Source organism: Malaclemys terrapin, chromosome 2 (assembly GCF_027887155.1).
Source record: "Malaclemys terrapin pileata isolate rMalTer1 chromosome 2, rMalTer1.hap1, whole genome shotgun sequence".
Taxonomy (NCBI): domain Eukaryota; kingdom Metazoa; phylum Chordata; order Testudines; family Emydidae; genus Malaclemys; species Malaclemys terrapin.
The window spans coordinates 10,464,088-10,489,394 of NC_071506.1; the positions used below are offsets into that span (position 1 = coordinate 10,464,088).

General features: G+C 40.3%; 1 protein-coding gene across 3 annotated transcripts in view; it reads left to right on the plus strand.

Annotated features, from left to right (window-relative positions):
• Window positions 1–25,307, plus strand: part of TRAPPC9 (trafficking protein particle complex subunit 9) — an 831,895-nt gene that overhangs the window by 163,865 nt on the left and 642,723 nt on the right. For all 3 annotated transcript variants that reach the window (XM_054018404.1, XM_054018403.1, XM_054018405.1), the window contains exon 17: window positions 8,507–8,631. In XM_054018404.1, coding sequence (XP_053874379.1) covers window positions 8,507–8,631 — 125 coding nt within the window. The remainder of the gene's footprint in view (window positions 1–8,506; window positions 8,632–25,307) is intronic.

The window sequence follows — 25,307 nt, forward strand, 5'->3', positions numbered from 1 at the left end:
AGTTTATTTTAAGCATTATTTTAGATTATCTATTTTAAATTTTCACAGTTGTGGAAAATTATAGGAGGGATCAGACACTATGGGGGGTCAGACAATAGTTATTTAATGATAGTAGACCTTGAGATTCAAGAAGTTACAATTTTATAACTGTTAAAACACAAACCATCTACATTGCCTGTCAAAATATACAAAGTAAATATCATTGAATCAAGCTCTAAGTTCTGAAGCAGTATTTTTCTTTCTTTGCATATATGTAAATTTCATGTATTATAGATGGGCATATTTTTTTATTGGGGTGTGTGTGTGTGTGTGTGTGTGTACAGTGAAATTGACGTTTCCTGTCCTATACTGATGAAAATCTACTTCTTCCAAGCCTAGTTACAAACTCCTTCTGCTTGGAATAAAGTTTTATTTTGGCAAACATTTCTGCGTGACCTCCATATGATGATCTTTGCTTCCAAACCAGAGGGTGGAACTGATATCTGTTTTCAAATTTGTATCATGCAGCCTTTCGGGATACATCTTCAACATATGTGGGAGTTAATATGGAGCCCCTGTGGCTACTGACAACAGTAGCATGGCCAAAACTCTTTTCATCATGCTCAGGATTTACCCTTACGTCATAAAATCATAGAAATGTAGGACTGGAAGGGACCTCCATAGGTCACCTCATCCAGTCCTCTGTTTGACCTGGTCTGTGAGAAACACCAGAAGGGAAGGTCTAAATTGGAAAGGGATCTGGCCTGTTCCCGACCCACTAGGTGGGACACAGAGACTGTGGGGATTGTTCTCCGTTTCCCCCATGCTGGCCAGTGATGAGGTTAGCTGAGTGGACGGCAGGTTTGAGCCACTAGCAAAAGTAGCCAGACTGAGAGCTGCTGTGAATCTCTGAGGCAAGCAAGTCCGCCTATAAGCGCAGGACCCACCAAGGCAGAGGAGGAACTTTGTCACAGTAGTGTAAAGCTCTTTTAGATCTACTGACGGAAGGCGCTATGTAAGAGCTTGGTAGTATTATTTATCAAGTCAGATTATGATGGTTTCTATTACATTTTTTGTAACTTGCCACAGGACCTATCAGGGAGTTGGTTATATCAACAGAGCACAAGGCCAAGCACTTATGATTCTATTTCACAAGAGAACTTTAGGTAATCTTTCAAAAAACTAACTTTAAAATTCCTCTAATTTTTCTTTTACAAAACTTCCCAGAAAAATCTATTTTGGGATGAGAATGCAGCATACAAAACTTTTGGTACTGGCATCCAACAGAGACAGGATAATGGATTTGGATGGATTATTGATCTGAACTATATGGCACTATTATAATCACCTGTACAAGTGAAACCTTAGAACAGCATTTTTACCTTGTTAATTTGGTGAAACAGTAGTGCTTGTTAGGAGATTAAGGATTAATTGAAGCCCTGGAGTAAGCAGTCTCAACTCTTTCTCTTCTGTTATGAAACAGGGTGGTGATAGACTCAATATTTCTATAGAAATTTGATATCTTTGGATGATAGGTACTATATACATTCAGAGTATTATTATTAGCTTAACTACCGGTTTAACATGAACTAGGCAGAGCAACACTTCCAGATGCTACTATAATTTTAGTGTAGCTTTTAAAACTAATAGTGACAAGTAGTTAACATTTTTCACGAGGGTGTGAGACACTGGAGTAGGAAAAGTAATACATTATAGAGAGTTGGAAAAGTTAGTTGGCTTTTATTCAGTAGCTACAATAAATGCATTCTTTCTTCCTTCTAAATTAAGATTAATATTAATGATCCAAGGATTTCTATCTTTTTAAACAAAGAAAAGTCAAGTCCTTAGCAGTGTCTTCAACTGTTTTTTCATTTACTGCTGAAGCTGCTTCTGTTCACACTGTTTGTAATGGGGAGAACACAAAAAGGAGAAATTATAGACTATGCTTATGTTGCAATAATCTATTAATAAATGTAATTTATTACAAGATGTTTTTATTAAAACATCAGTCCAAATTGCTGTTGCAATTCCTTTTTTGTGTGTGTTGGTGATGAACCTCCTGCTAGAGAAGATCTTTAGATAATGCTTTTATGGATTGTATGATTTTTCTTCAGAGGAAGACTGCAGTGATTACTTGTTAGACAACTCAATATTTACTAAATATATACTGGAATGAATTTTTCTAAACAGTTTTTAACAGTACCTCTGAAAACTATTGAATTGTTGCTTATCGTAGTTACCTAAATCTCTCACCATGAGCTTCAGTGTGGACATGCACAGAATAGATCAGAGAATTCAGCTCCCATTTGTATGCGTTCAAAATAGATCTTTTCAAGAAATAGATCTTGTCAAACAAACCTGATTTCAATTTTTTTGATGGAATTAGAGTTTTGGTTGATAAAGGTTCCTGTACAGATAATTAAAAAGTAGCATTAAATAATATTATTAAAGTGTTTGTTAAATTGCTTAAGAACTGGCTAGTTGACAGGTCTCAAAAATAGTTGTCAATAGGGAGTCATTATTGAATAGAGGTGTTTAGGAGGTTTTGTAGGGCTCAATACTATGCCCAGTGCTATTGAACATTTTCATTAGTGATCTGGCGATAAATATAAAATCACTGCTAATAACATTTGTGAATGATACAATGGTAAATAATTATGAGGATAGGGCTATAGTGATCTCGATCACTTGGTAAACTGGGTCCATTCAAATAAAATGGTTTAATACAGCCAAATGCAGAGTTGTGCATCTAGAATTAAGGAATAGGTCATACCTATAGAATGGAAGAATATATTCTGGAAGCAGTGATTCTGAAAAGGATTTAGGGGTCATAGTGGACAAGCAAATTAACATGAGCTCGTAGTGTGAAGCTGTAGCAAAAAAAGCGAACACGATCTGTGACTGTATAAACAGGAGTAGTGAGTAGTTGTAGTGAGGGATTTATTCTAGCATGGACAACATTGCAATTGAAAAATCTTGACTCTGTCATAGAAGTGGTGTCCAAAAGTTTTTGTTCTGTCCCAATGAGGACTGCCATAAAGTTCCTGGAAAGCACTTAGGAAGAAACTCTTTCAGTTCTCAGGAGATACATTTCTCTTGCTTCCTTTTTGACATGGACATCAAGGGTATGTCCACGTGGTGATAAAAGCCATGCAGCATGGCCTCCACCCTTGCAGGATCCCAGAGCTTATGCTGCAACCTGAGCCTGAATGTCTACATAGCAGTTTTTTAGCCCCAGAGCTCTAGTCAACTGACCGAGGCCAACAAGTGTGTTTTTTTTTTTTTATCCCCAAGAGATATTTGTCTGAAAACTGATGCCTTCTGTCCTATAGTGCCGTCTGGTGGACTCTTGCTTCATCCTGCTTATTTCCCATACTACTTGTGTTGGTATACAGGTATCAAAGATATTCTGTAGAATGTCCTGTAGTTTTTCTTCTTTAATGCAGTTGTGATTTCTAGTCCCATCTCCAGAATTAAGTCCCTTCCCATTGTCTTCATTACTGTAACCTAGATGTGCATTAGCCAGATTTTTTGTCACCATCCGCCATAAGATCTAGTTTAAAGCTCTCCTTATTGGGTTAGCCAGACGATGTCCAAAGATGGTTTTCCCAATATTTGGTAGATGAAGCCCAGCCCATCCCATTCCAGCAGTCCTCTTTCCTGGAGCATCAGCCAAAGCCCTCTCACTGACACCACTTGCATAGCTGGGATTTACTTCCAGGATTCAACAGTCCCTGCCTCAGCCTTTTCCTTCAACAGGGAGGATGGATGATTTGTTGGCCATTTTGTTTCCAGGCCCTTAGTCCTGAGCAAATTTTAGGCAAACGAAGGAAGCCTGGGCCAATCTGTGCTTCATTTCAGAACTTTTGGTGGTGGCTGTCTAGACAGTGGTCTGTGTCTGTAGTCCAAATTTGACTTTTGTCCATTTACATGCGATTTGCAGTCCTTCCCTGTGAACCAATAGCTTCAGTTTCTTGTTCTTGCTGTCGATTAAAGTAGACTCCCTGTTTGTCATCACATTGAGTTGGTACAAGGGAGTTGTAGCAGCTGTGTTGCATAGGTACCCCTTCCTGATCCTTCAGAATGATAAGGTATTGTCTCACACAGTTCATAGTTTCTTCCCTACGCAATGAACTCTTCTTTGCAAAGGGGGAGAGTTTGACTGATCCCTATAAGTTGTCCATACTCTTCCTCCCCTAAAAGTTTGTGGCTTTGAAATGTAATTGAGATGGCAAAATTCTACATATCATGAACCCAGATGTTTTTGATGATCAATTCCCTCTTTGTGTCAAGAGATGTAAACAAAGGGCCTCCTGTTTCATCATAGACAAATGATTACATATATGTCTTAAGGAAGCCTATAGTTCAGAATTGTGCCCTGTCCTCTGGTGGTAAAGGTTAATTCCATTTTAAAAATTATTCTTTTTTGTGGGGCAGAAAAAGAATCTGCTTCAGTAGGCGAGATACGCCAGCAGAATTCTGGTGGGAAGTCTGAATATTTTAAGGCATTACAAAATTGTTGTCAACACTTGAGCAATGACAGCTTTTAGACATAGAGTTGTTTCACTAATATTCAGCTGGGGAAGGCAGAGTGAGCTCTACTGATCTGATCATGGGCTAATTTGGGGCAGCAGCCCAATTTTCAAGGCAACCCCAAGATATTCCTTTTTGAGCAGGTGCTGGTGGTACGAATACTAACTGTAGGCATTTGTGCTTGAAATGGTTCATTAGCCTCCACCAAAGAAGGTATATCTATACCAACAGTCTGTCTTCTGTGGAGACATGGATGTGAGAAACATGGGAAAATGTGATAGAGTTCCTGTTACTGACTGTCTAGGAGACAAGATGGGTGAGGTAATATCTTTTGTTGAGCCAACTTCTGTTGGTGAGAGGGACATGCTTTAAAGCTTAAACAGAGCTCTTCTAATGACCATCTGTGTCAGACTTTTATTATGTTGGGCACATTTAGGCGTTTGGGAAACAGAAATCTCTATTGCTTTTTCTTTTAGCATCTATTTTAGTTTTTACTTTAAATAATCCAGTCTTGTACTGTGCTTGCAGTTGTTGCATCTTTACTGTATTGCAATTGCCAGCAGCCAGAGACACACAGAACTTTCATTTCAGAGATTATAGCATTAAGGATTTCTGTACTAAGAAATTTCCTCCCTTCTCACACACCTCTACCGCAATATAACACTGTCCTCGGGAGCCAAAAAATCTTACTGCATTATAGGTGAAACTGCATTATATTGAACTTGCTTTGATACCCCAGAGCACTGCTTTACCACGTTATATCAGAATTCGTGTTATGTCGGGTCGCGTTATATCGAGGTAGAGATGTACCACATGTTGTGCAAATTATTTTTTGTTTAAGAGATGTCTAACTTGTTATGTGTGCATATTGTGTATTATTCATAACACTAACATTGGGTGAAGTGATCCTGCTTAATTTTGAACATATGGGGGTTTTGAAAATTTGATGATAATTCTAATGCTATGTTTGTGTTCCTGTAAGGAGAGACCAAAGTAAGGAGCAGAGAGTGGGCAAATAAAATATACTAAATAAGATTGTAATGATCAAATAAATATATTATCCAATCTTGCTAGTCCCAAAAATCATGAGTCAGTCTCCTCCCCCCCCCCCCCCAAATAATGAGATTGGCTTAAAGTAATAAGAACAGGAGTACTTGTGGCACCTTAGAGACTAACAGATTTATTAGAGCATAAGCTTTTATGGGCTACAGCCCACTTCTTCGGCGGCATATAGAATGGAACATATATTGAGAAGATACATATACACACATACAGAGAGCATGAACAGGTGGGAGTTGTCTTACCAACTCTGAGGGGCCAATTAAGTAAGAGAATAAAAACTTTTGAAGTGATAATCAAGATAGCCCAGTACAGACAGGTTGATAAGAAGTGTGAGAATACTTACAAGGGGAGATAGATTCAATGTTTGTAATGGCTCAGCCATTCCCAGTCCTTATTCAATCCTAAGAATACATCTTAAGCTGGCAGCAGACGGTGCAGCATGACTGGTGAGTTCAATCTGCCCACTTCTTCGGATGCGTATGTATGACAGTTGTTTGTGTTTCTCCCTGATGCACAGCCACCTTAGTTGATTTTAATTCCTTGTACCTGTAAGCCATGTCGTCACTTGCCCCTCCCTCCCTCCCTCCCTCCCTCCGTCAGACAATAGTTTTGCGCCTTTTTTCAGCCCAGACGCCATAGCACTGGGATCATGGAGCCCGCTCAGATCACCGCGGCAATTATGAGCACCATGAACACGATGCGCATTGTCCTGGAGTGTATGCAGAGCCAGAACATGCCAAAGCAAAAGCAGGCGAGGAGGCGTTTGCAGAGTGGCAACGAGAGTGTTGAGGAAATTGACATGGACATAGACCTCTCACAAATTACAAGCCCCAGCAATGTCCAAATCATGGTGTTACTGGGGGAAGTTCATGGCATGGAACGCTGATTCTGGGCCCCAGAAACAAGCAGAATGGTGGGACCGCATCGTGTTGCAGGTGTGGGACGATTCCCAGTGACTGCGAAACTTTCGCATGTGTAAGGGCACTTTCGTGGAACTTTGTGACTTGCTTTCCCCTGCCCTGAAGCGCCAGAATACCAGGATGAGAGCAGCCCTCACAGTTGAGAAGCGAGTGGCGATAGCCCTGTGGACGCTTGCAACTCCAGACAGCTACCAATCAGTCGGGAATCACTTTGGAGTGGGCAAATCTACTGTGGGGGCTGCTGTAGCGGCGCTCTCTGCTCCTGCTGCCTTTCCTGCAGCTCAACCATACGCTGGAGCATTTCAGTTTGATGCTCCAGCAGCCGGAGCATCGACTCTTGCCTTCTGTCAGCAAGTTGACGCCACCTATCCTCTTCAGCCCACCACCTCTCCTGTCGTTCATATTGTGCTTTTTTGCACTCTGACATTGACTGCCTCCATACATTCTGCTGCGCTCTGTCAGCGTGGGAGAACATCTGGAACTCCGAGAACAGATCATCCCGAGTCTGCCGTTTTCTCCTTCTAATCTTCACTAGCCTCTGCGAAGGAGAAACATTTGCAGCTGGTAGAGAAGGGAGAGGTGGTTAAAAAAGACACATTTTAGAGAACAATGGGTACACTCTTTCACGTTAAATTTTGCTGTTTAGATTACACAGCACATGTGCTTTCGTTACAAGGTCACATTTTTCCTCTTATATTGAGGGCCTGCCGGTTTGTGTGAGAGATCACTCACGCAGTGCCAGGCAACAGAATTCGGCTTGCAGACAGCCATGGTAAGCCACAGTCTTTTGGCTTTTTTTAACCTTCATAACATGTGGGAATGGTTTCAAACAGCAGCGCCCTCATTTCCCATACCAAGCACCCGTTGGGTTGGCCATTTAAAATGGGTTTGCAATGTAAAAGGAGGGGCTGCGGTTTCCGGGTTAACATGCAGCACAAACCCAACTACCCCCCCCACACACCCAATTCTCTGGGATGATCACTTCACCCCTACCCCCCCACTGCGTGGCTAACAGCGGGGAACATTTCTGTTCAGCCGAGCAGGAATGGGCACCTCTGAATGTCCCCTTAATAAAATCACTCCATTTCAACCAGGTGACCGTGAATGATATCACTTTCCTGAGGATAACAAAGAGAGATAAGGAATGGATGTTGTCTGCATGCCAGCAAACACCGGGACCATACGCTGCCATGCTTTGTTATGCAAAGATTCCAGACTACTACAAAGTTCTGTTGACATTTCTTTTGATTACTGTACATACATATATACTAATATACACTGGCTACTAGTAAAATATAAAGTTGAGAATGTGACTCTGAAAATGTGTACTTCTCATTCAATTTTGAGATGACTATTACAATACACAACTTAGGTTTCCATTTTGCATTTGCATTACTTTATAAATGATCATATGTTGAAATTCCCATGCTGTTCATGCATCCCATTATCAGTAATCTGTAGAAAACATCAAGCCATTATTTCATGCTCCCTATTAAAATAGACATGAAAAGGGATTCCTCAGGCATATTATTAAAGTTATTCTACAGGAGTTAACCAGTTGATTGCCTTTTTCGTTATAATTGCTAGGGAAGAAATCCCATCTTTTGCATCTCTCATTTAATGTAATAAGCACCAGTCTAACCTTAAATATGGGGGACATATTTTAAACCTTTTTTTTTTGTGCCTTTTCATGTTCTCCTTTCTTGTGGATTTCATTGAGTTCTAATGTACTAATTTAGCTAAATAGAGAATATCGTCCAAAGCCCACTGAAGTAAATGGCAGGCCTTTCTATTGCTTTAGTCAGTATTGGATCAGGATCAAAATCGTGACTGCATCTTTTCTTTAAACTCTTTCTGCATTAGAGAGAGAGAGAGGCTATGCTTCTTTCCCTGATTTTTTCCTTTCCATTTGATAATGTATTAGGGGTATTTTAGTTCTAGGCAATCTGGAATATTACTTAGAACTTGAAAACGAAACAAAATAAAAAATTCTGATCCTTTTCTTTTTCTAGATGGAATAAGTATTAGTGGACTTCCACTTTCCAGTCCTTTTCGACAGATTGTCAAACCACGAGTAGACAGCAAACCTATCAATCCAACTGAAAGCAGCAAAGTTGGGGACTTCAGTCATGTAAAGGTAAGGTAACGGTACTGAAGTAGGTGAATGGCTCAGCCTTCAGTGCACTGCATTCTATTTTGTGTTGTAGTAAAGATATGGAAGAGGAGTTTTGACAGGCAAATATTTTCTTTACATAGCTGTTGTTCAGATGTATTATTTGAACTATAGTCTTAGATTTTGCATTCTATATTTTAAAAATTCTACAATGAAACTGAAGTTGAGGCTATCTGCACAGAACTTCTTTAAGGGACACTATCAAGTAGGGAAAACACATGAAGTTGTTTATTCCCCCTTCCCCCCCATTAGCCTTTTTTAATTGAGACCTGTAATACAGAGTGGATGTAAAGAGCTTGTATTAGTTGGTTCATTTTGATAAAATGTACTTGTCAGGAGAGTGCAATTGCTTCAGAAACAAGGTCTTGTTTTACAGACAGATATGAAGGTGTGAAGCCTGCTATTGATGATATGTAAATAATAATAAGATGGAATAATCAGGAGACAGCTTAGTGAACGTCAGTTTTAAAAATAGGAAACAGTAGTGGTATGAGTCAGTGTTTAAGTGGGTAGAAGATACACTATTTGTGCTTACTGTAAGGGGTTCTGCCCTGGAGTAAGCAACTGTAATGGGTAAAGATAGTCTATATGCTGTGGAAGCCTTAAACTACTGGACTGGTGCCTTCAGGCAGTGAAATAATAGTTGAACAGTATTCTTACTCATCAGGTTTTGCAGAAGATATTGCTTCCAATTTAAAAAAAAAAATGTAATTGAGATGTCAAAAGTAGGACAATTTCTATATTGTATCCTTTATTCTTTATATTAGTTCTTCTGCATTTCAAAGTAAATTCAGGATGTCACTCTGGACCATCACTCCCACAAGTTTTCTGTTTTTCTGGCTCTGTGGGTGTCGTTATATGTATTTTCCATGGTGTAAAATTACATGGATAAAATTAAATTAAAATGTGAAACCTGATAGATTTCTTACCGTCATGAGTTTCACTTAGGTATTGGTTTTAACTTTGTAGATTTACTCAGTTTGAATGAAATAGCGTTATTTTTTAAGTTTAAATTTGCATTTGAAAAGTTAAAAATCACATTAAAGTTAATTGTTAAATGGTCTTTCTTCAGTCTTTTGGTGAAGATTGAATGTAGTGGTAGTTCAGTATCTGGTGCATCTTCTATCTGGGATCTACATCCTGCACTAGACCATAACATCAGAAACTAGCACAGTTAATTATTTTATATACTTTTGAAAATATTTTGCTGAGCAGGTCTAATAATTTTTATTACAGATCTCAGACTCTACATTTCTCTCTCAAAACCTTACTTTGTATCTGAATTTACTCTCTTCCTATGGCAGAGTTATTTACAATTCTGTTCAATCAATAATCAGATGAAGATGTTTGAAAAGATGATCCTTTTGGACTATTAATTATCACTAATGCACTTTGATTTATTTCTACATGTTAATAGAGAAATAGTAATTACTGGAGTTAAGTAGTGTTAGTGACAATGTGAGGGATTATAAAATATTCTTGCAGTCTTTCAATTTACTTTATGAGATTGCAAGTCTAATTTTGAGCAGTAAGTGATCTTTCCAAATGCTCATCCCTGCAAATTACCAGCATGATTGTGCAAACATTCTGGAGCTAAACCAGTCAGATGTTCAGCAATCATGTGTAATTAACATAGAGCTGTATGGGAACCCAGAAAGTCCATCCCATGAGAAGCAAAATTTCCCACAGACAGGAAATGTTTGAAAAATTGCATTTTGGAAGTCTTGAAGCGGAAATTTCTTAACATTTCTGCTAGCTTCCCAGCTGCTTACTTTCTCTCTGAGCCAGGTAGTCCAGGGAATTGGGCAGTAGGGAAGTCCTGGCTCCTCAGAAGCCCATCAGGTGAGCAGCTGAGGACCTGTGTATTGCTGGGGGCTGTGGCACATTGGACTACGGGCTCCCCAGCAGCCTGGGAAGACAGGTATGTGGGCAGGCAACATAGCAGAAAACCAGGCAGGTTTCCTTAAAAAGATTTGTTGAAAATGACATGTTCTCATGGAATATTTCAGTGGCAACAAATTGGCATAATATATTGAGATTTCGGACTTAACATGCATTTTAGAGATTTTTGTACAGTAGATTTAGTCCTCAACACACTCTAATTTTTAGCATGTACAGTTGTTGGAAAAAAGATATTAAGATTAAAACGGGAAAAGGTTGTCAGTATTAAAAGTATCTAACAGGACAAAGCTCTTTGCAGTGAACCCGCAAGAGTTAATTAAAAAAGTTCAACCCAGTCAGACTTCTTATTTACAGGGGGCATTTCTGGATAAACAAATAAACTTTACAGTCTGTGTTAAGATCTGTTAACATAGGCCATTGTCGACTATGGATGAGAGAAATCCATAGCCCAGGTACTCTTCCTTCTCCTAGGTAAAGGAAATGGATAGTCTTTATAGTACCCAGGACCCAAAATATCTAGATCTCTGTAAATTAAAATCAACCCTCTGATTAGCTCCCCAAAAACAAAAACAAACAGCCTTTGCAGTCTGCAGAATGTAGGTGTATTGTCAGTGGCAAGGACCATAGAGGGCAGATACGCATCTGGGTTTTGCCAACTGGCCACAACTTGATTAATTCTATAACAATGATAATTTCTCAAGGTAATGTATTCCGGTATCAGTGTTTAAAAAAAAAAAAAAAAAAAAAAGGTGGGTGAGGAAGGGAAGGCTCTTATTAGCTGCCTTCCCTTTTTTGGATGCTCAAACCATAGTGTCACAGCCCCAGAGCTTAGCCTACTTAAAACTAAGGCCCTGTCAGAGCCTGATTTATTCCCAAGACTTTTAACATAGTCCATCTGCCTTGCTTGCTATTATCAACTGTCATGTGCTCCAGCTAGCCAACCCGTGGAAAAATTCATGGCTGGCAGGGCTAAGGGACAATAAGGAGTGTAAGTATATTGGGAACAAAAGAAATCCTGGCAATGGTATAGGTCCATTACTAGTCGGAGAGGGTAAAATTGTTGTTGTTGATGCAAACAAGGCAGAAGTGTTTGTTAAATGTTTCTGTTCTGTATTTGGAAAGAAGCAAGATGATGTGCATGTGTCACATGTGGGTGATGAAGTACTTTCCAGTCCATTAGTAACCGAGGAGGATTTTTAACATCATTTACTAAGGATGAATATTTTTGAAATCAGCAGGCCCTGATAACTTGCACCTGAGAGTCCCATGGATTGAGGAGATCTCTGGCCTTCTTATTTTAATTTTTAATAATGTTTGGAATACTTGGGAAAGTCAAAAAGACTGGAAGTATATTAATATTCTACAGATATTTTAAAAGAGTAAGTAGGATCACCCAGGTAAGTATAGGTTGGTTACACAGACATCAATTGAAGACAAAATAATGTAAAAGCTGATATAGGATTCAACTAATAAATAATAAAATGATAGGAATATAATTAATGCTCATCAGTATGGTTTTATGGAAAATAGGTTTTGTAAAACAATCCTGACTTCATTCTGAGAATACAAAATTACAAGATAACTGTGTAGATGCAATATACAGTATTTAACTTTTGTAAGGCATTTGAGTTATTTACTGTATGATATTGTAATAAAAAATTAGCACCGTGCAATATCAATAGATCACACATTAAGTGGTTTAAGAACTATCTGACAGCTCTCAAACTATTTAACAATGGGAAATAATTGAATGGGGGCGAGGGGGAGGACTGGTGGGATTCCTCAAGGATTGTGCTCAGCCTGATGCTATTCAATGTTTTTCACCGGTGATCTGAAAGTAAATATAAAATCACTTTGATTAAAATATGCAGATTAGACAAAGATTGGTGGAGTGGCAAATAATGATGAGAAAAGGTCAGTCAGACCAGAGCAGTGTGGATCACTTGGTAACCTGGTTGTAATGCCTGATGGCGGAGGCGAGTTAGGCAGCAGTCCAGAGCACTAATGAAGTGTGTGCAAGTGGTCGGGGAGTAGGCAGGTCGATCTGTATTAGAGCTTGTCCGGGACAGCGTTCAGCATTCTTGCAGGGGTCAGTGGCCAGAACATTCAATCCAATGGGCTGGATCAGTGGGTTGGGAAAGTGACGTCAGGCAAGGCAGCAAGATGTAGGATCAGATGAGGTAACAGGGCATCTAGGTAAGATCAGGTGGAACAGCAAGTTTGGATTGTCTAGGCAGCAACCAGGAGACAATGGTGTATTGCTCAGACAGCTTCCTCTTCCTGTTGGGGTCTTCATATAGTCCAGATGCCCACTGAGAGTGCTGCCTGTCCATCCAATCAGAGGCCTGGAAGTGGCTACTGTAGGCGTTGAGCACTAAGGCTGTTTGTCGGGGCAGTTGTTCAGTGTATTGCCATGACATAGCTGCTGAGGATGCCTCCTTAGATACCTGTCGGGCCTAGGTTCAATACAGGTTCAATTACAACACAGAATACAACGTGCACAGTGCTCACTTTATATTATTTTTTATTACAAATATTTCCCCTATAAAAAAAACAAAAACAAACAAAAGAGAATATTTCTCAATTCATCTCATACAAGTACTGTAGTGCAATCTCTTTATTGTGAAAGTTCAACTTATAAATGTAGATTTTTTTTTTTCATAACTTCACTCAAAAAGCAAAAAAGTAAAACTCTAGAGCCTACAAGTCCACTCACTCCTACTTCTTGTTCAGACGATCTCTAAGACAAACACGTTTGTTTTCATTTATGGGAGATAATGCTGCCCGCTTCTTATTTACAATGTCATCTGAAAGTGAGAACAGGCAGGCTCTGCTTGATAATGATCAAAGTAGTGTCGACCGATGCACCTTCATTTTCATCATCTGAGTCAGATGCCACCAACAGAAGGTTGATTTTCTTTTTTGATGGTTCGGGTTCTGTAGTTTCAGCCATGGGAGTTTTGCCTTTTTAAGACTTCCGACAGCATGTTCCACACCTTGTTCTCCATAGATTTTGAAAGGTACTTCAGATTCTTAAACCTTGGGTCGAGTGCTGTAGCTATTGTTAGAAATCTCATATTGGTACCTTCTTTGCGTTTTGTCAGATTTGCAGTGAAAATGTTCTTAAATTGAACAACATATGCTGGGTTGTCATCCCAGACTGCAATAACACGAAATATATGGCAGAATGCAGGTAAAACCATAGAGCAGGAGACATACAATTCTCCCCCCAGAAGTTCAGTTACAAATTTAATTAATGCATTATTTTTTTAATGAGCATCATCAGCATGGAAGCATGTCCTCTGGAATGGTGGTTGAAGCATGAATGGGGCATACAAATGTTTAGCATATCTGGCACATAAATACCTTGTAACGCCAGGTACAACAGTGCCATGCGAATGCCTGTTATCACTTTCAGGTGACATTGTAAGTAAGAAGCGGGCAGCATTATCTTTCATAAATGTAAACAATCTTGTTTGTCTTAGCGATTGTCTGAAGAAGTAGGACTGAGTGGACTTGTAGGCTCTAAAATTTTACCTTGTTTTGTTTTTGTAAAGATCGACATTTGTAAGTTGCACTTTCACGATACAACTTACATTACAGTATTTGTATGAGGTAAAAGAAACAGTATTTATCAATTAATCTTTTTTACAATGCAAATATTTGTAATAAAAATATTAAGTGAGCACTGTATACTTTATATTCTGTTGTAATTGAAATCGATATATCTTAAAATGTAGTAAAGCATCCAAATATTTATAATAAATTTAAATAAGTAGTCTGTTATTTAACAGAGTGATTAAAACTGAAATTGTGACTTTTTAAAATCGAGTTAATTTGTTTTGTGTTAAGCGCTTTAGTTAAGTACAGTTAATTGACAGCCCTAATTAAAATGATTGTGCATACTTAGAGGCTGGTACAAGATAAAGCAGTCCCCAAATGCTGACATGCTTACTTACAGTCTTGTAGAGACTGATAACAGCAAAGATAGAAGAAAAAGTAAGTGGAGATTACCACAAAGCTTCATCATACTCACTCATGCTTCCACCATTCCGTCATCCCTAGTGTCCTAACTAGAACTTGTTCTGACTATCTTTTATAACCTTTTTCCTTACATCCAGGATCATATTTGATTTAGGTCTCAGTCCCCTGTCCATATTTGTTATTCTGAGGGATGTAATTAAGTTCCATTTGCTAGTATAAGCTATTTATGTCCTACATTTCCCAATCGTTTTGATATGTAAATGTGGTTATGCAAACTCCCAGATCCATTATAAATCTTGTATTCAGGTTTGTATGGTTTGTGTGATCCTGGCAGTTACAGACCGGTCGAAGTCTAAAGTCTGTACTGGGCAAATTAGTTGAAACAATAGTAAAGAATAAAATTGTCAGACACAACTTGTTGGGCAAAAGTCAATGTAGTTTCTGTAAAAGGAAATCATGTCTTACTAATCTATTAGAGTTCTTTGAAGGGGTCAACGAACATGGGGACAAGGGGAACCCAGTGGACATAGTGTACTTAGATTTCCAGAAAGCCTTTGACAAGATCCCTCAACAAAGGTTCTTGCGTAAATTAAGTTGTCATTGGATGAGAGGGAAGATCCTTTCATGGATTGAGAACTGGTTAAAAGACAGGGAACAAAGGGTAGGAATAAATGGAAAATGTTCAGAATGGAGAGGGGTAACTAGTGGTGTTCCCCAAGGGTCAGTCCTAGGACCAGTCCTATTAAACTTATTCATAAATGATCTGGAGAAAGGGGTAAACAGTGAGGTGGCAAAGTTTGCAGATGATACTAAATTGCTCAAGATAGTTGAGACCAAAGCAGACGGTGAAGAACTTCAAAAAGATCTCACAAAACTAAGTGAGTGGGCAACAAAATGGCAAATGAAATGTAATGTGGATAAATGTAAAGTAATGCACATTGGGGAAAAAATAACCCCAACTAGACATACAATATGATGGGGGCTAATTTAGCCACAGCTAGTCAGGAAAGAGATGTTGGAGTCATCGTGGATAGTTCTCTGAAGACATCTACACAATGTGCAGCGGCAGTCAAAAAAGCAAACAGGATGGCGATCGGGGGAGGTCCCGGGTGACTGGAAAAAGGCTATTGTAGTGCCCATCTTTAAAAAAGGGGAGGAGGAGGATCCGGGGAACTACAGGCCAGTCAGCCTCACCTCAGTCCCTGGAAAAATCATGGAGCAGGTCCTCAAGGAATCAATTATGAAACACTTAGAGGAGAGGAAAGTGATCAGGAACAGTCAGCATGGATTCACCAAGGGGAAGTCGTGCCTGACTAACCTAATTGCCTTCTATGATGAGATAACTGGCTCTGTGGATGAGGGGAAAGCAGTGGATGTGTTATTCCTTGACTTTAGCAAAGCTTTTGATATGGTCTCCCACAGTATTCTTGCCGGCAAGTTAAAGTATGGGCTGGATGAATGGACTGTAAGGTGGATAGAAAGCTGGCTAGATCATCGGGCTCAACGGGTAGTGATCAATGGCTCCATGTCTAGTTGGCAGCCGGTTTCAAGCGGAGTGCCCCAAGAGTCGGTCCTGGGACCGGTTTTGTTTAATATCTTTATTAATGATCTGGAGGATGGTGTGGACTGCACTCTCAGCAAGTTTGCAGATGACACTAAACTGGGAGGCGTATTAGATACACTGGAGGCTAGGGATTGGATACAGAGGGACCTAGACAAATTAGAGGATTGGGCCAAAAAAAACCTGATGAGGTTCAACAATGACAAGTGCAGAGTCCTGCAGTTAGGACGGAAGAATCCTATGCACTGCTACAAACTAGGGACCGAATGGCTAGGTAGAAGTTCTGCAGAAAAGGACCTAGGGGTCACAGTGGACGAGAAGCTGGATGAGAGTCAACAGTGTGCCTTTGTTGCCAAGAAGGCTAACGGCATTTTGGGCTGTATAAGTAGGGGCATTGCCAGCAGATCGAGGAATGTGATCGTTCCCCTTTATTCGACATTGGTGAGGCCTCATTTGGAGTATTGTATCCAGTTTTGGGCCCCACACCACAAGAAGGATGTGGAAAACTTGGAAAGAGTCCAGCGGATGGCAACAAAAATGATTAGGGGTCTGGAGCACATGACTTCTGAGGAGAGGCTGAGGGAACTGGGATTGTTTAGTCTCCAGAAGAGAAGAAGGAGGGGCGATTTGATAGCTGCTTTCAACTATCTGAAGGGGAGTTCCAAAGAGGATGGAGCTTGGCTGTTCTCAGTGGTGGCAGATGACAGAACAAGGAGCAATGGTCTCAAGTTGCAGTGGGGGAGGTCTAGGTTGGATATTAGGAAACTCTGTTTCACTAGGAGGGTGGTGAAGCACTGGAATGTGTTACCTAGGGAGGTGGTGGAATCTCCTTCCTTGAAGATTTTTAAGGCCCGGCTTGACAAAGCCCTGGCTGGGATATTTAGTTGGGAATTGGTCCTGCTTTGAGCAGGGGGTTGGACTAGATGACCTCCTGAAGTCCCTTCCAACCCTGATATTCTATGATTCTATGATGTTAGGAATCATTAAAAAAGGGATAGAGAATAAGACAGAGAATATCTTATTGCCCTTATATAAATCCATGGTACGCCCACATCTTGAATACTGCGTACAGATGTGGTCGACTCATCTCAAAAAAGATATACTGGCATTAGAAAAAGTTCAGAAAAGGGCAACTAAATTGATTAGGGGTTTGGAATGGGTCCCATATGAGGAGAGATTAAAGAGGCTAGGACTTTTCAGCTTGGAAAAGAGGAGACTAAGGGGGGATATGATAGAGGGATATAAAATCATGAATGGTGTGGAAAAATTATTTACTTGTTCCCATAATATAAGAACTAGGGGCCACCAAATGAAATTAATGGGCAGCAGGTTTAAAACAAATGCAAGGAAGTTCTTCTTCACACAGCGTACAGTCAACCTGTGGAACTCCTTGCCTGAGGAGTTTGTGAAGGCTAGGACTATAATAGGGTTTAAAAGAGAACTAGATAGATTCATGGAGGTTAAGTCCATTAATGGCTATTAGCCAGGATGGGTAAGGAATGGTGTCCCTAGCTTCTGTTTGTCAGAGGGTGGAGATAGATGGCTGGAGAGAGATCACTTGATTATTACCTGTCAGGTTCACTCCCTCTGGGGCACCTGGCATTGGCCACTGTCGGTAGACAGGATACTGGGCTGGATGGACCTTTGGTCTGATCCAGTATGGCTGTTATGTTCTTATGGTATACTTGTTTATCACAAGCTACGTATTGCAAACAATTTCTAAATCTTATAGCCTTAGGTTACGTAGTTATGTTAACTGTATTGCTAATTAGACTATCAAAACTATTAATAGGCTCATTAGGCCTCAGTTTACTGCAAAGCTTGCCTTATTTGTTTTACATCTCTTGCATTACAGCTCTAATAGCTTCTGTTTTAGGCCTTGGCTACACTTACCAGCTAGTTCGACGGCTGGAAATCGAAGTTCTGGGTTCGACTTATCGCGTCTAGTCTGGACGCGATAAGTCGAACCCGGAAGTGCTTGCCGTCGACTGCGGTACTCCAGCTCGGCGAGAGGAGTACCGCGGAGTCGACGGGGGAGCCTGCCTGCCGCGTGTGGACCAAGGTAAGTTCGAACTAAGGTACTTCGACTTCAGCTACGTTATTCACGTAGCTGAAGTTGCGTACCTTAGTTCGAATTAGGGGGGGTAGTGTAGACCAAGCCTTAGATGACATTTTAATATGCCTTAGAACGTGATATGTAATTTAGTTTGCACCCTCAGATCAAGTCAGGGATTACAGGTTGTTAACAAGAACCCCTGTTCAGCAAGAAGATGAACAAGACACTCCACTCACTGCAAGATTCTCATGCCATCCTCTGCGTGCTGGGTTTTTATATATGTATCCCACCTTCCTGGAGAAAATTCTTGAGACTGCAGCAACAGAGATACTGGCCACCATCACAGCTGTTTGACCACCAACAGTCCTATGAGCCTCCAAGCCTGCAATAAGGCAGGTGGTTGGCTCCATCAGCATCTTACTTCTGGAGTAATTTGCCTTTTTAAAAAGAGATTTTGATGAGTATTTCAAGAGCCGTCCATCAATTGTTTTAGCACCACAGTTTGGCAGTTGCCTAGCCTGTTTCTTTCCACAGTGGTAAACCTTAACTGTGACCAGATGGGTTCTGGATGTTATTTCCACTAGATGTACCACTGAGTTCCAGTCCACCCAATCTTCCAAACCCTCTTCGCCATCCCTCTTCAGGGATCCCTTTCACAAGAGGATTTTCGAACAGGAAGTGGATCCCTTGATCCAATTAGGAGCTACAGAGCCTGTACCTCTTGAATACAGAGGAAAGAGTTTTTACTCCATGTACTTACTAGTTATGAAGAAGACAAGGCAGAATTCCCTTGCAGACAGGCTCAGCAAACATTTCAATGAGGACTGTGAATGGGAGCTGCACTCTTTTTAGTGTCCAACAAATCGTCCATCAACCCACCCTGGGACCTCTTTGCTACCCCAAGCAAGAAATCCTTAACTTATTGCTCTCACAATGGTCCTGTTCTGGACTCAGGAGTGGAGTAGCCTTCTTATTCCCATGGTCAGAATTGTTGATGTTTTTCTTCCCTCCTATTCCCCTCATACCTGAAGTTCTCTGGAAAATGCAGGGCATCAGACCATCGTTTTGGGTTAACGATGGCCCTATAATTGACCACCTGCAGGTACATTTATAATTTTCCCCCCACACTATTCTCGCAGAATTGGGGCAAATCCAGCCATCCCAACACGATTCCCCTCTGACTCACAGCCTGGCTTTTAGTTGGGCAACATACTTAGCGCGAACTTGCTCACTAGAAGTGCAATCCATCTTGATTAATAGTGGTAACCTTCTACATGTAAGTATTACACTGCTGTGTGGAAGAGTTTTGCCAGAAAGATCACCTTTTTCTGGAAGAGCCAGAACTTCCCTGTGTCTGTAACTACATCCTGTCCCTAAAGACACTCAAACTTTCAATCTGCTTCCTACTATAGAAAGCTACTCAGTTTTCACTCACCTCCTGACAGTCCTACTCTTCAAAGACACTATTAAAACTTTCCCTCTGGTATCTTGACCTATGCCTCCCTGGGTTCTGATTTTAGTACTAGCAGCACTTACGTAGCTTCCCTTTGAGCCCTTGTCTTCATGCCCCTTCCTATACTTATAAATGAAGGCAGCCCTTTTTTACAGAGATTACTTCAGCTAGGAGGGTAGGTGAGCTTGGTGCCATTGTGGGAGATACATGTATACCATCTTTCACTGAGATAAGGTGTCCTTCAGAGTACATCCTCTTTGTTTCTAAGGTCCAATCAGACTTCCCTCTGAATCAAACAATTCATCTGCCCTTGTTTTACCTGAAGACCCACAATGCTAGGAATGACCAGAGAGATTATCTTGATGTTCAAAGGGTCCTAACTTTTTACTTTGATCGGACCAAAGCTATTTAGTAAATCTCCTAAACTTGCCGGAAGAATGAAGGGTGAAACCATCTCAGAGATTCTCAAGGTGGAACTTTGGCTGCATCCTCTTCTGCTACTCGCTCTCAAACTCCTCCCCCATATGGTATTAAAGCTTACTCAATGAGAGCACAGTCTGCCTCATTTGCATCACTGTCAAACATCCTTTGGTTCAGTAGTACGGCAGATTGCATTCAGAGTTACTTCCTTGGACCATTCTCCGAAATAAGGACTGCTTGGAAATTACCAACAGTTAGTACCCATGGGGACCAGCACTCAGAGAAGAAAGGAAGATTAGTTATCCTTATAATAAATGGAGTTCTTCAAGATGTGAGGTCCCTATGGGTATTCACTACCAACCTTTCTCCTCCTCCTCTTTGGATCCTTGTGATTCATGGTAACGTAGGAACTGAAGGGATAGGTGGTCTTCATTGTTACTTTATGCCCTGGGTTTGCAGCACAAGGAGACATAGACCGAAGGACTCTCCTACTGAAGAATTTCCCATCCTGGGCATACGGAGCTTATGCACATCCACAGTGAACACCCAAACGGACTACACATCTCTAAAAGTTTCGGTTTCTATGCGGTAAGTAACCTACCTTCCTTAGACATCTCAGAAAAAGGAATGCAGGTTGTACCTACAAAATGAGAGATGGTATTGTAGAAAGCAGTGGCTCTGAAAAGGATTTAAGGATTATAGTGGACAAGCATCTGAAAATGAGCTTCCTGTGTAAAGCTGTGGCAAAAAAGGCCAGTGTGATCCTTGGATATACAAATAGTAGAGTAAGAGTATGTAGATTTTTACTTCTGTGTACGGCATTGGTGAGATCAGTATTGGACTATGATGTCCAATTCTGGAGTCCTCATTTTAAAAAGGAAGTTAAAAATTGGAGAGGGGCTCTAAAATGATTCATAGGTTGGAGAAAATGCCTGATATTGAGAGAGATAGAGTTCAGTCAGGTTAGTTTATTTAGGGAAAAAAAGACAAATAGGGGACTTGGTTACAATGTATGAGTATTTCCATGCAAAACAAATACAGGGTGCTAAAGCGTTCTTTAATCTATTGGAGAAAGGCATAACAAGAACCAATAGGTGGAAGCTGAAGTCCGAGAAAATCTGATTAGAAATTATGCACACATTTTTAATAGTCAGGGCGATGAATCCTTGAGCAAACTACCAAGGGAAGTGGCGAATGCTCCATCTCTCATTGTCTTCAGATCAAGATTTGATGTCTTTAATATGCTTTATCTAAACACAAATCACACTTTAGTCAAATGCAAATTATTGAACTCAATATCAGAATAAGTAGATGGAATTTAATGGCCTGTAATGTATGGGAAGTCAGATTAGGTAATCTAATGGTCCTTTCTGGCCTTAAACTGTATGAATTTATTAAATCTAAGAGCCTATTGTAGGGACTGAATCTACCCAACGAGAAACCCTCCTATTAGAGGATATGCCATACTGGCTTGCTGTTGATTCAGGATACCCAAGGAGGAGTGAACTTCCCTCCAGATATTGCCCCATAGCCCATGCTGTGTGGGAAGGCCAGTGTGCTATTTGGACCAATTTGAGGTATATTTTAAGGTTAACCATGCAGTATTCAAGCTAATAATAATGGTTTGATAACAGCTAATGCAAGAAGGAAGTGGAAATTTCTGTTGGCAAACAATTAGGAACAACCTGTCAAAATAATAAATATATTTTGAGTACTCCATGAAAATGTTGTATACATCTCTAATTATGGTTTAGAAATATTTGTGCCTGTCAGAAATGCTGATAATTCATAGAAATGTAGTTATTTGTTAGCCCTGTATAATGTAGATAAACGAGCCTTCAAAATAAGATGAGTTTCTGCAAATGAAAATTAATATACAGCAGTATTTCAAAAACTGCATACTTCCATTACCAGCTTTGAAATATACTAATTTGGACATTTCTGAATATGGGTGCTTAAAAACACAAACTGCTTCAAGCCTAAAAATTATAAATGAAAGAGAAAGTACTGGAACAGTAAATATTACCAATATTTTACATGCAATTCCCTGCAGTCTACAATAATATTTTTCTACAAATGTCTGTTCCAATATACCAGTCACTGACTTCTTGAAGTGACTGGGTTTTTAATAATATCATAAATTTAGTATTATAGAAAAATGCTTAATGACATCATTATAAAATTTGGTGAACCCTGAAGCCGAAAAGAAAATTATAATGAAATTACTATGTTCAAACTTACTATTTCTGTTACTCACTGTTCAGTAATTATAACAACTCAAAGTTTTAGTCGTCATAAACTATTGAAAATCTTTACCTGGGGTTTAATGCAATATCCACAGAGAAGCTGGAACAAGACATGGCAGTGTGCCTCAAAAGGCCAGTTTGTGTGTTGAAACCTATTCTGTTTTAACTGGGGGAGGTGTGTATTGAATATCCTATTCCATGGTCCAGAGTATCTGGTGTAGTCTAGTTTCTTACACTGGTGTACTATTCATCGTAGTATATAGAAATTTGTTAGTATCCCTTTGAATAGGTTGTGAACCCTCTAATTCAGTGGCTTTTAATCTTTCCAGACTACTGTATCCCTTTCAGGAATCTTATTTGTCTTATGTACCCCCAAGTTTAATGTCACGTAAAAACTATTTACTTACAAAATCAGCCATAAATATACAAAAGTGTCACCGCACACTATTACTGGAAAAATGCTTACTTTCTCATTTTTACCATATAATTATAAAATCAAGTGGAATATAGTGTTCTTACATTTCAGTGTATTAGTATATAGGGCAGTATAGACAAGTCATTGTCTGAATGAAATGTTAGTTTGTATTGGCTTTGCTAGTGCTTTTTATGTAGCTTGTTGTAAAACTATGCGAATAACTACATGAGTTGATGTATCTGCTGGAAGACCTCTGTGTACCCCGGGGTACACATACTCCTGGTTGAGAACCACTGCTCTAGTGGCACTCGCTGTCTTCTATGTTTAGAACCCACAAAAACCCTGTCAGAGTTGCAGGGTATAAGTGGGCCTTGCATATATGTAGCTGGGTCTTGCATGGTATATCGATTTAGTAAACACAATTACTTGGGCCCCAGTGTGAATGTGGTTTTCTCATGTTATGTATATTGTGTAAAGAGCAAAAGACATAACACATAGGATTTGTAAGAGAATCCTTGTGTGACGCGTGACCAGAAAGGGTTAAGTGTCCTGCAGGCTGAATGACCCAAAGCCAACCTTTTAAAGTCATGTTAGAAAGGTATGTGAATGGTTATTAGGGCCATGCATGGTAGATAGGCTAGAATAGTGTTTCTCAAACTGAGGTTGCTGCTTGTGTAGGGAAAGCCCCTGGCGGTCCAGGTCGGTTTGTTTACCTGCCCCATCTGCAGGTCTGGCCAATCGCGGCTCCCACTGGCCGCGGTTCGCCGCTGCAGGCCAATGGGAGCCGCTGGAAGCAGCGGCCAGTACATCCCTCGGCCCGTGCCGCTTCCAGCAGCCCCCACTGTCCCGGAGCAGTGAACTACGGCCAGTGGGAGCCGCAATTGGCCGGCCCTGCAGATGGGGGCAGGTAAACAAACTGGCCTGGCCCGCCAGGGGCTTTCCATACACAAGCAGCAACCCCAGTTTGAGAAACACTGGGCTAGAACTTTGCAAGGCAAACCTATATTGTTAGAAGTGATACTAATTGTGTGCATCTTAGATGCTAGCAATGTAAACACTGTTCCTGTCTGTCACTATAACTATTAATTCAGAGATCAAAAGGGAATGTTAGCATTTAGATGAATCTTGGGTGAAATAATGTTGTTGTCTATATGTCTCCTTAAAGTTTGTGATAGACTGTGTCATAAATATAAAGGGAAGGGTAACCACCTTTCTGTATACAGTATTATAAAATCCCTCCTGGCCAGAGGCACAAAATTCTTTTACCTATAAAGGGTTAAGAAGCTCTGGTAACCTAGCTGGCACCTGACCAAAAGGACCAATAAGGGGACAAGATACTTACAAATCCGGGGAGGGGGAAAAGGCTTTGTGTTGTCTGTTCTGTGTGCTTGCTGGAGTCAGGTCAAGAAAGCAAGCAATCCAACTCCATTAGTATTAGTAAGTACATCTCCACCCCGACATAATGCGACCCGATATAACATGAAGTCGGATATAATGCGGTAAAGCAGTGCTCCGGGGCGGGGGGGGACGGGGCTGCGCACTCTGGTGGATCAAAGCAAGTTCGATATAACGCGGTAAGATTTTTTTGGCTCCCAAGTACCCCTCTATCGGGATAGAGGGGTACTAGCGAAGGAATGCGTTAGCTTCCTTTTATTTTGGCTTGTGATTTCCTTTGTCTAAGAGGGAGGTTTATACCTGGTTTTGTAACTTTAAGGTTTTGCCTAGAGGGGAGATCCTCTGTGTTTTTGAGTCTTTTGTTATTCTGTAAAGTACTTACCATCCCGATTTTACAGAGGTAACTTTTACCTTTTCTTTAATTAAAGAATTCTTCTTTTAAGAACCTGATTGATTTTTCATTGTTTTAAGACCCAAGGGTTTGGGTCTGTGTTCACCTGTATCAGTTGGTGAGGATATTATTCTCAAGCCTGCCCAGGAAAAGGGGTGTAGGGGCTTGGGGGGATATTTGGGGAAGGTAGGGCTCCAAGTGGCCCTCCCTAAATGTTTGTTTAAATCACTTGGTGGTGGCAACGTTACCTAATCCAAAGTACAAGGAAGGATTTGGGCCTTGAGGAGTTTTTAACCTAAGCTGGTAGAAATAAGCTTAAGGGGTCTTCATGCGGGTCCCCACGTCTGTACCCTAAAGTTCAGAGTGGCGAGGGAACCCTGACAGACTGCTTAATGGATAAATTGCCCTGTGTTAATTTGTGTAACTAATTACTGGTGGGGCTTAGAAACAGAAGGTTACATCAAAAGCCTATTGTTTACCCAGGTCTGTATGGTCATGTGGATGCTAGAAAACTGCATAGAAGATCCTTGGGTCCCAATGCTTTTTATCTCAGATCTGCGTGAGATTTCATGCAGAGGAAGCCTAAGCCACAAGGACTGAGATCCCAGTTCTGCTTGGACCGCCCTGAAATATAAACATTGGATTATAACCTTTTGGACTATTTCTAAAATAATTCTTTGCAACTACAAAACAACATACATCTCTGCTATGAATCTGAATCTCAAGATTGACTCATGTCTTTATGTATATTGATCTTTTAACCATACTCTATTTTCTTTTTTAATAAATTTTAGTTTAGTTAATAAGAATTGGCTGT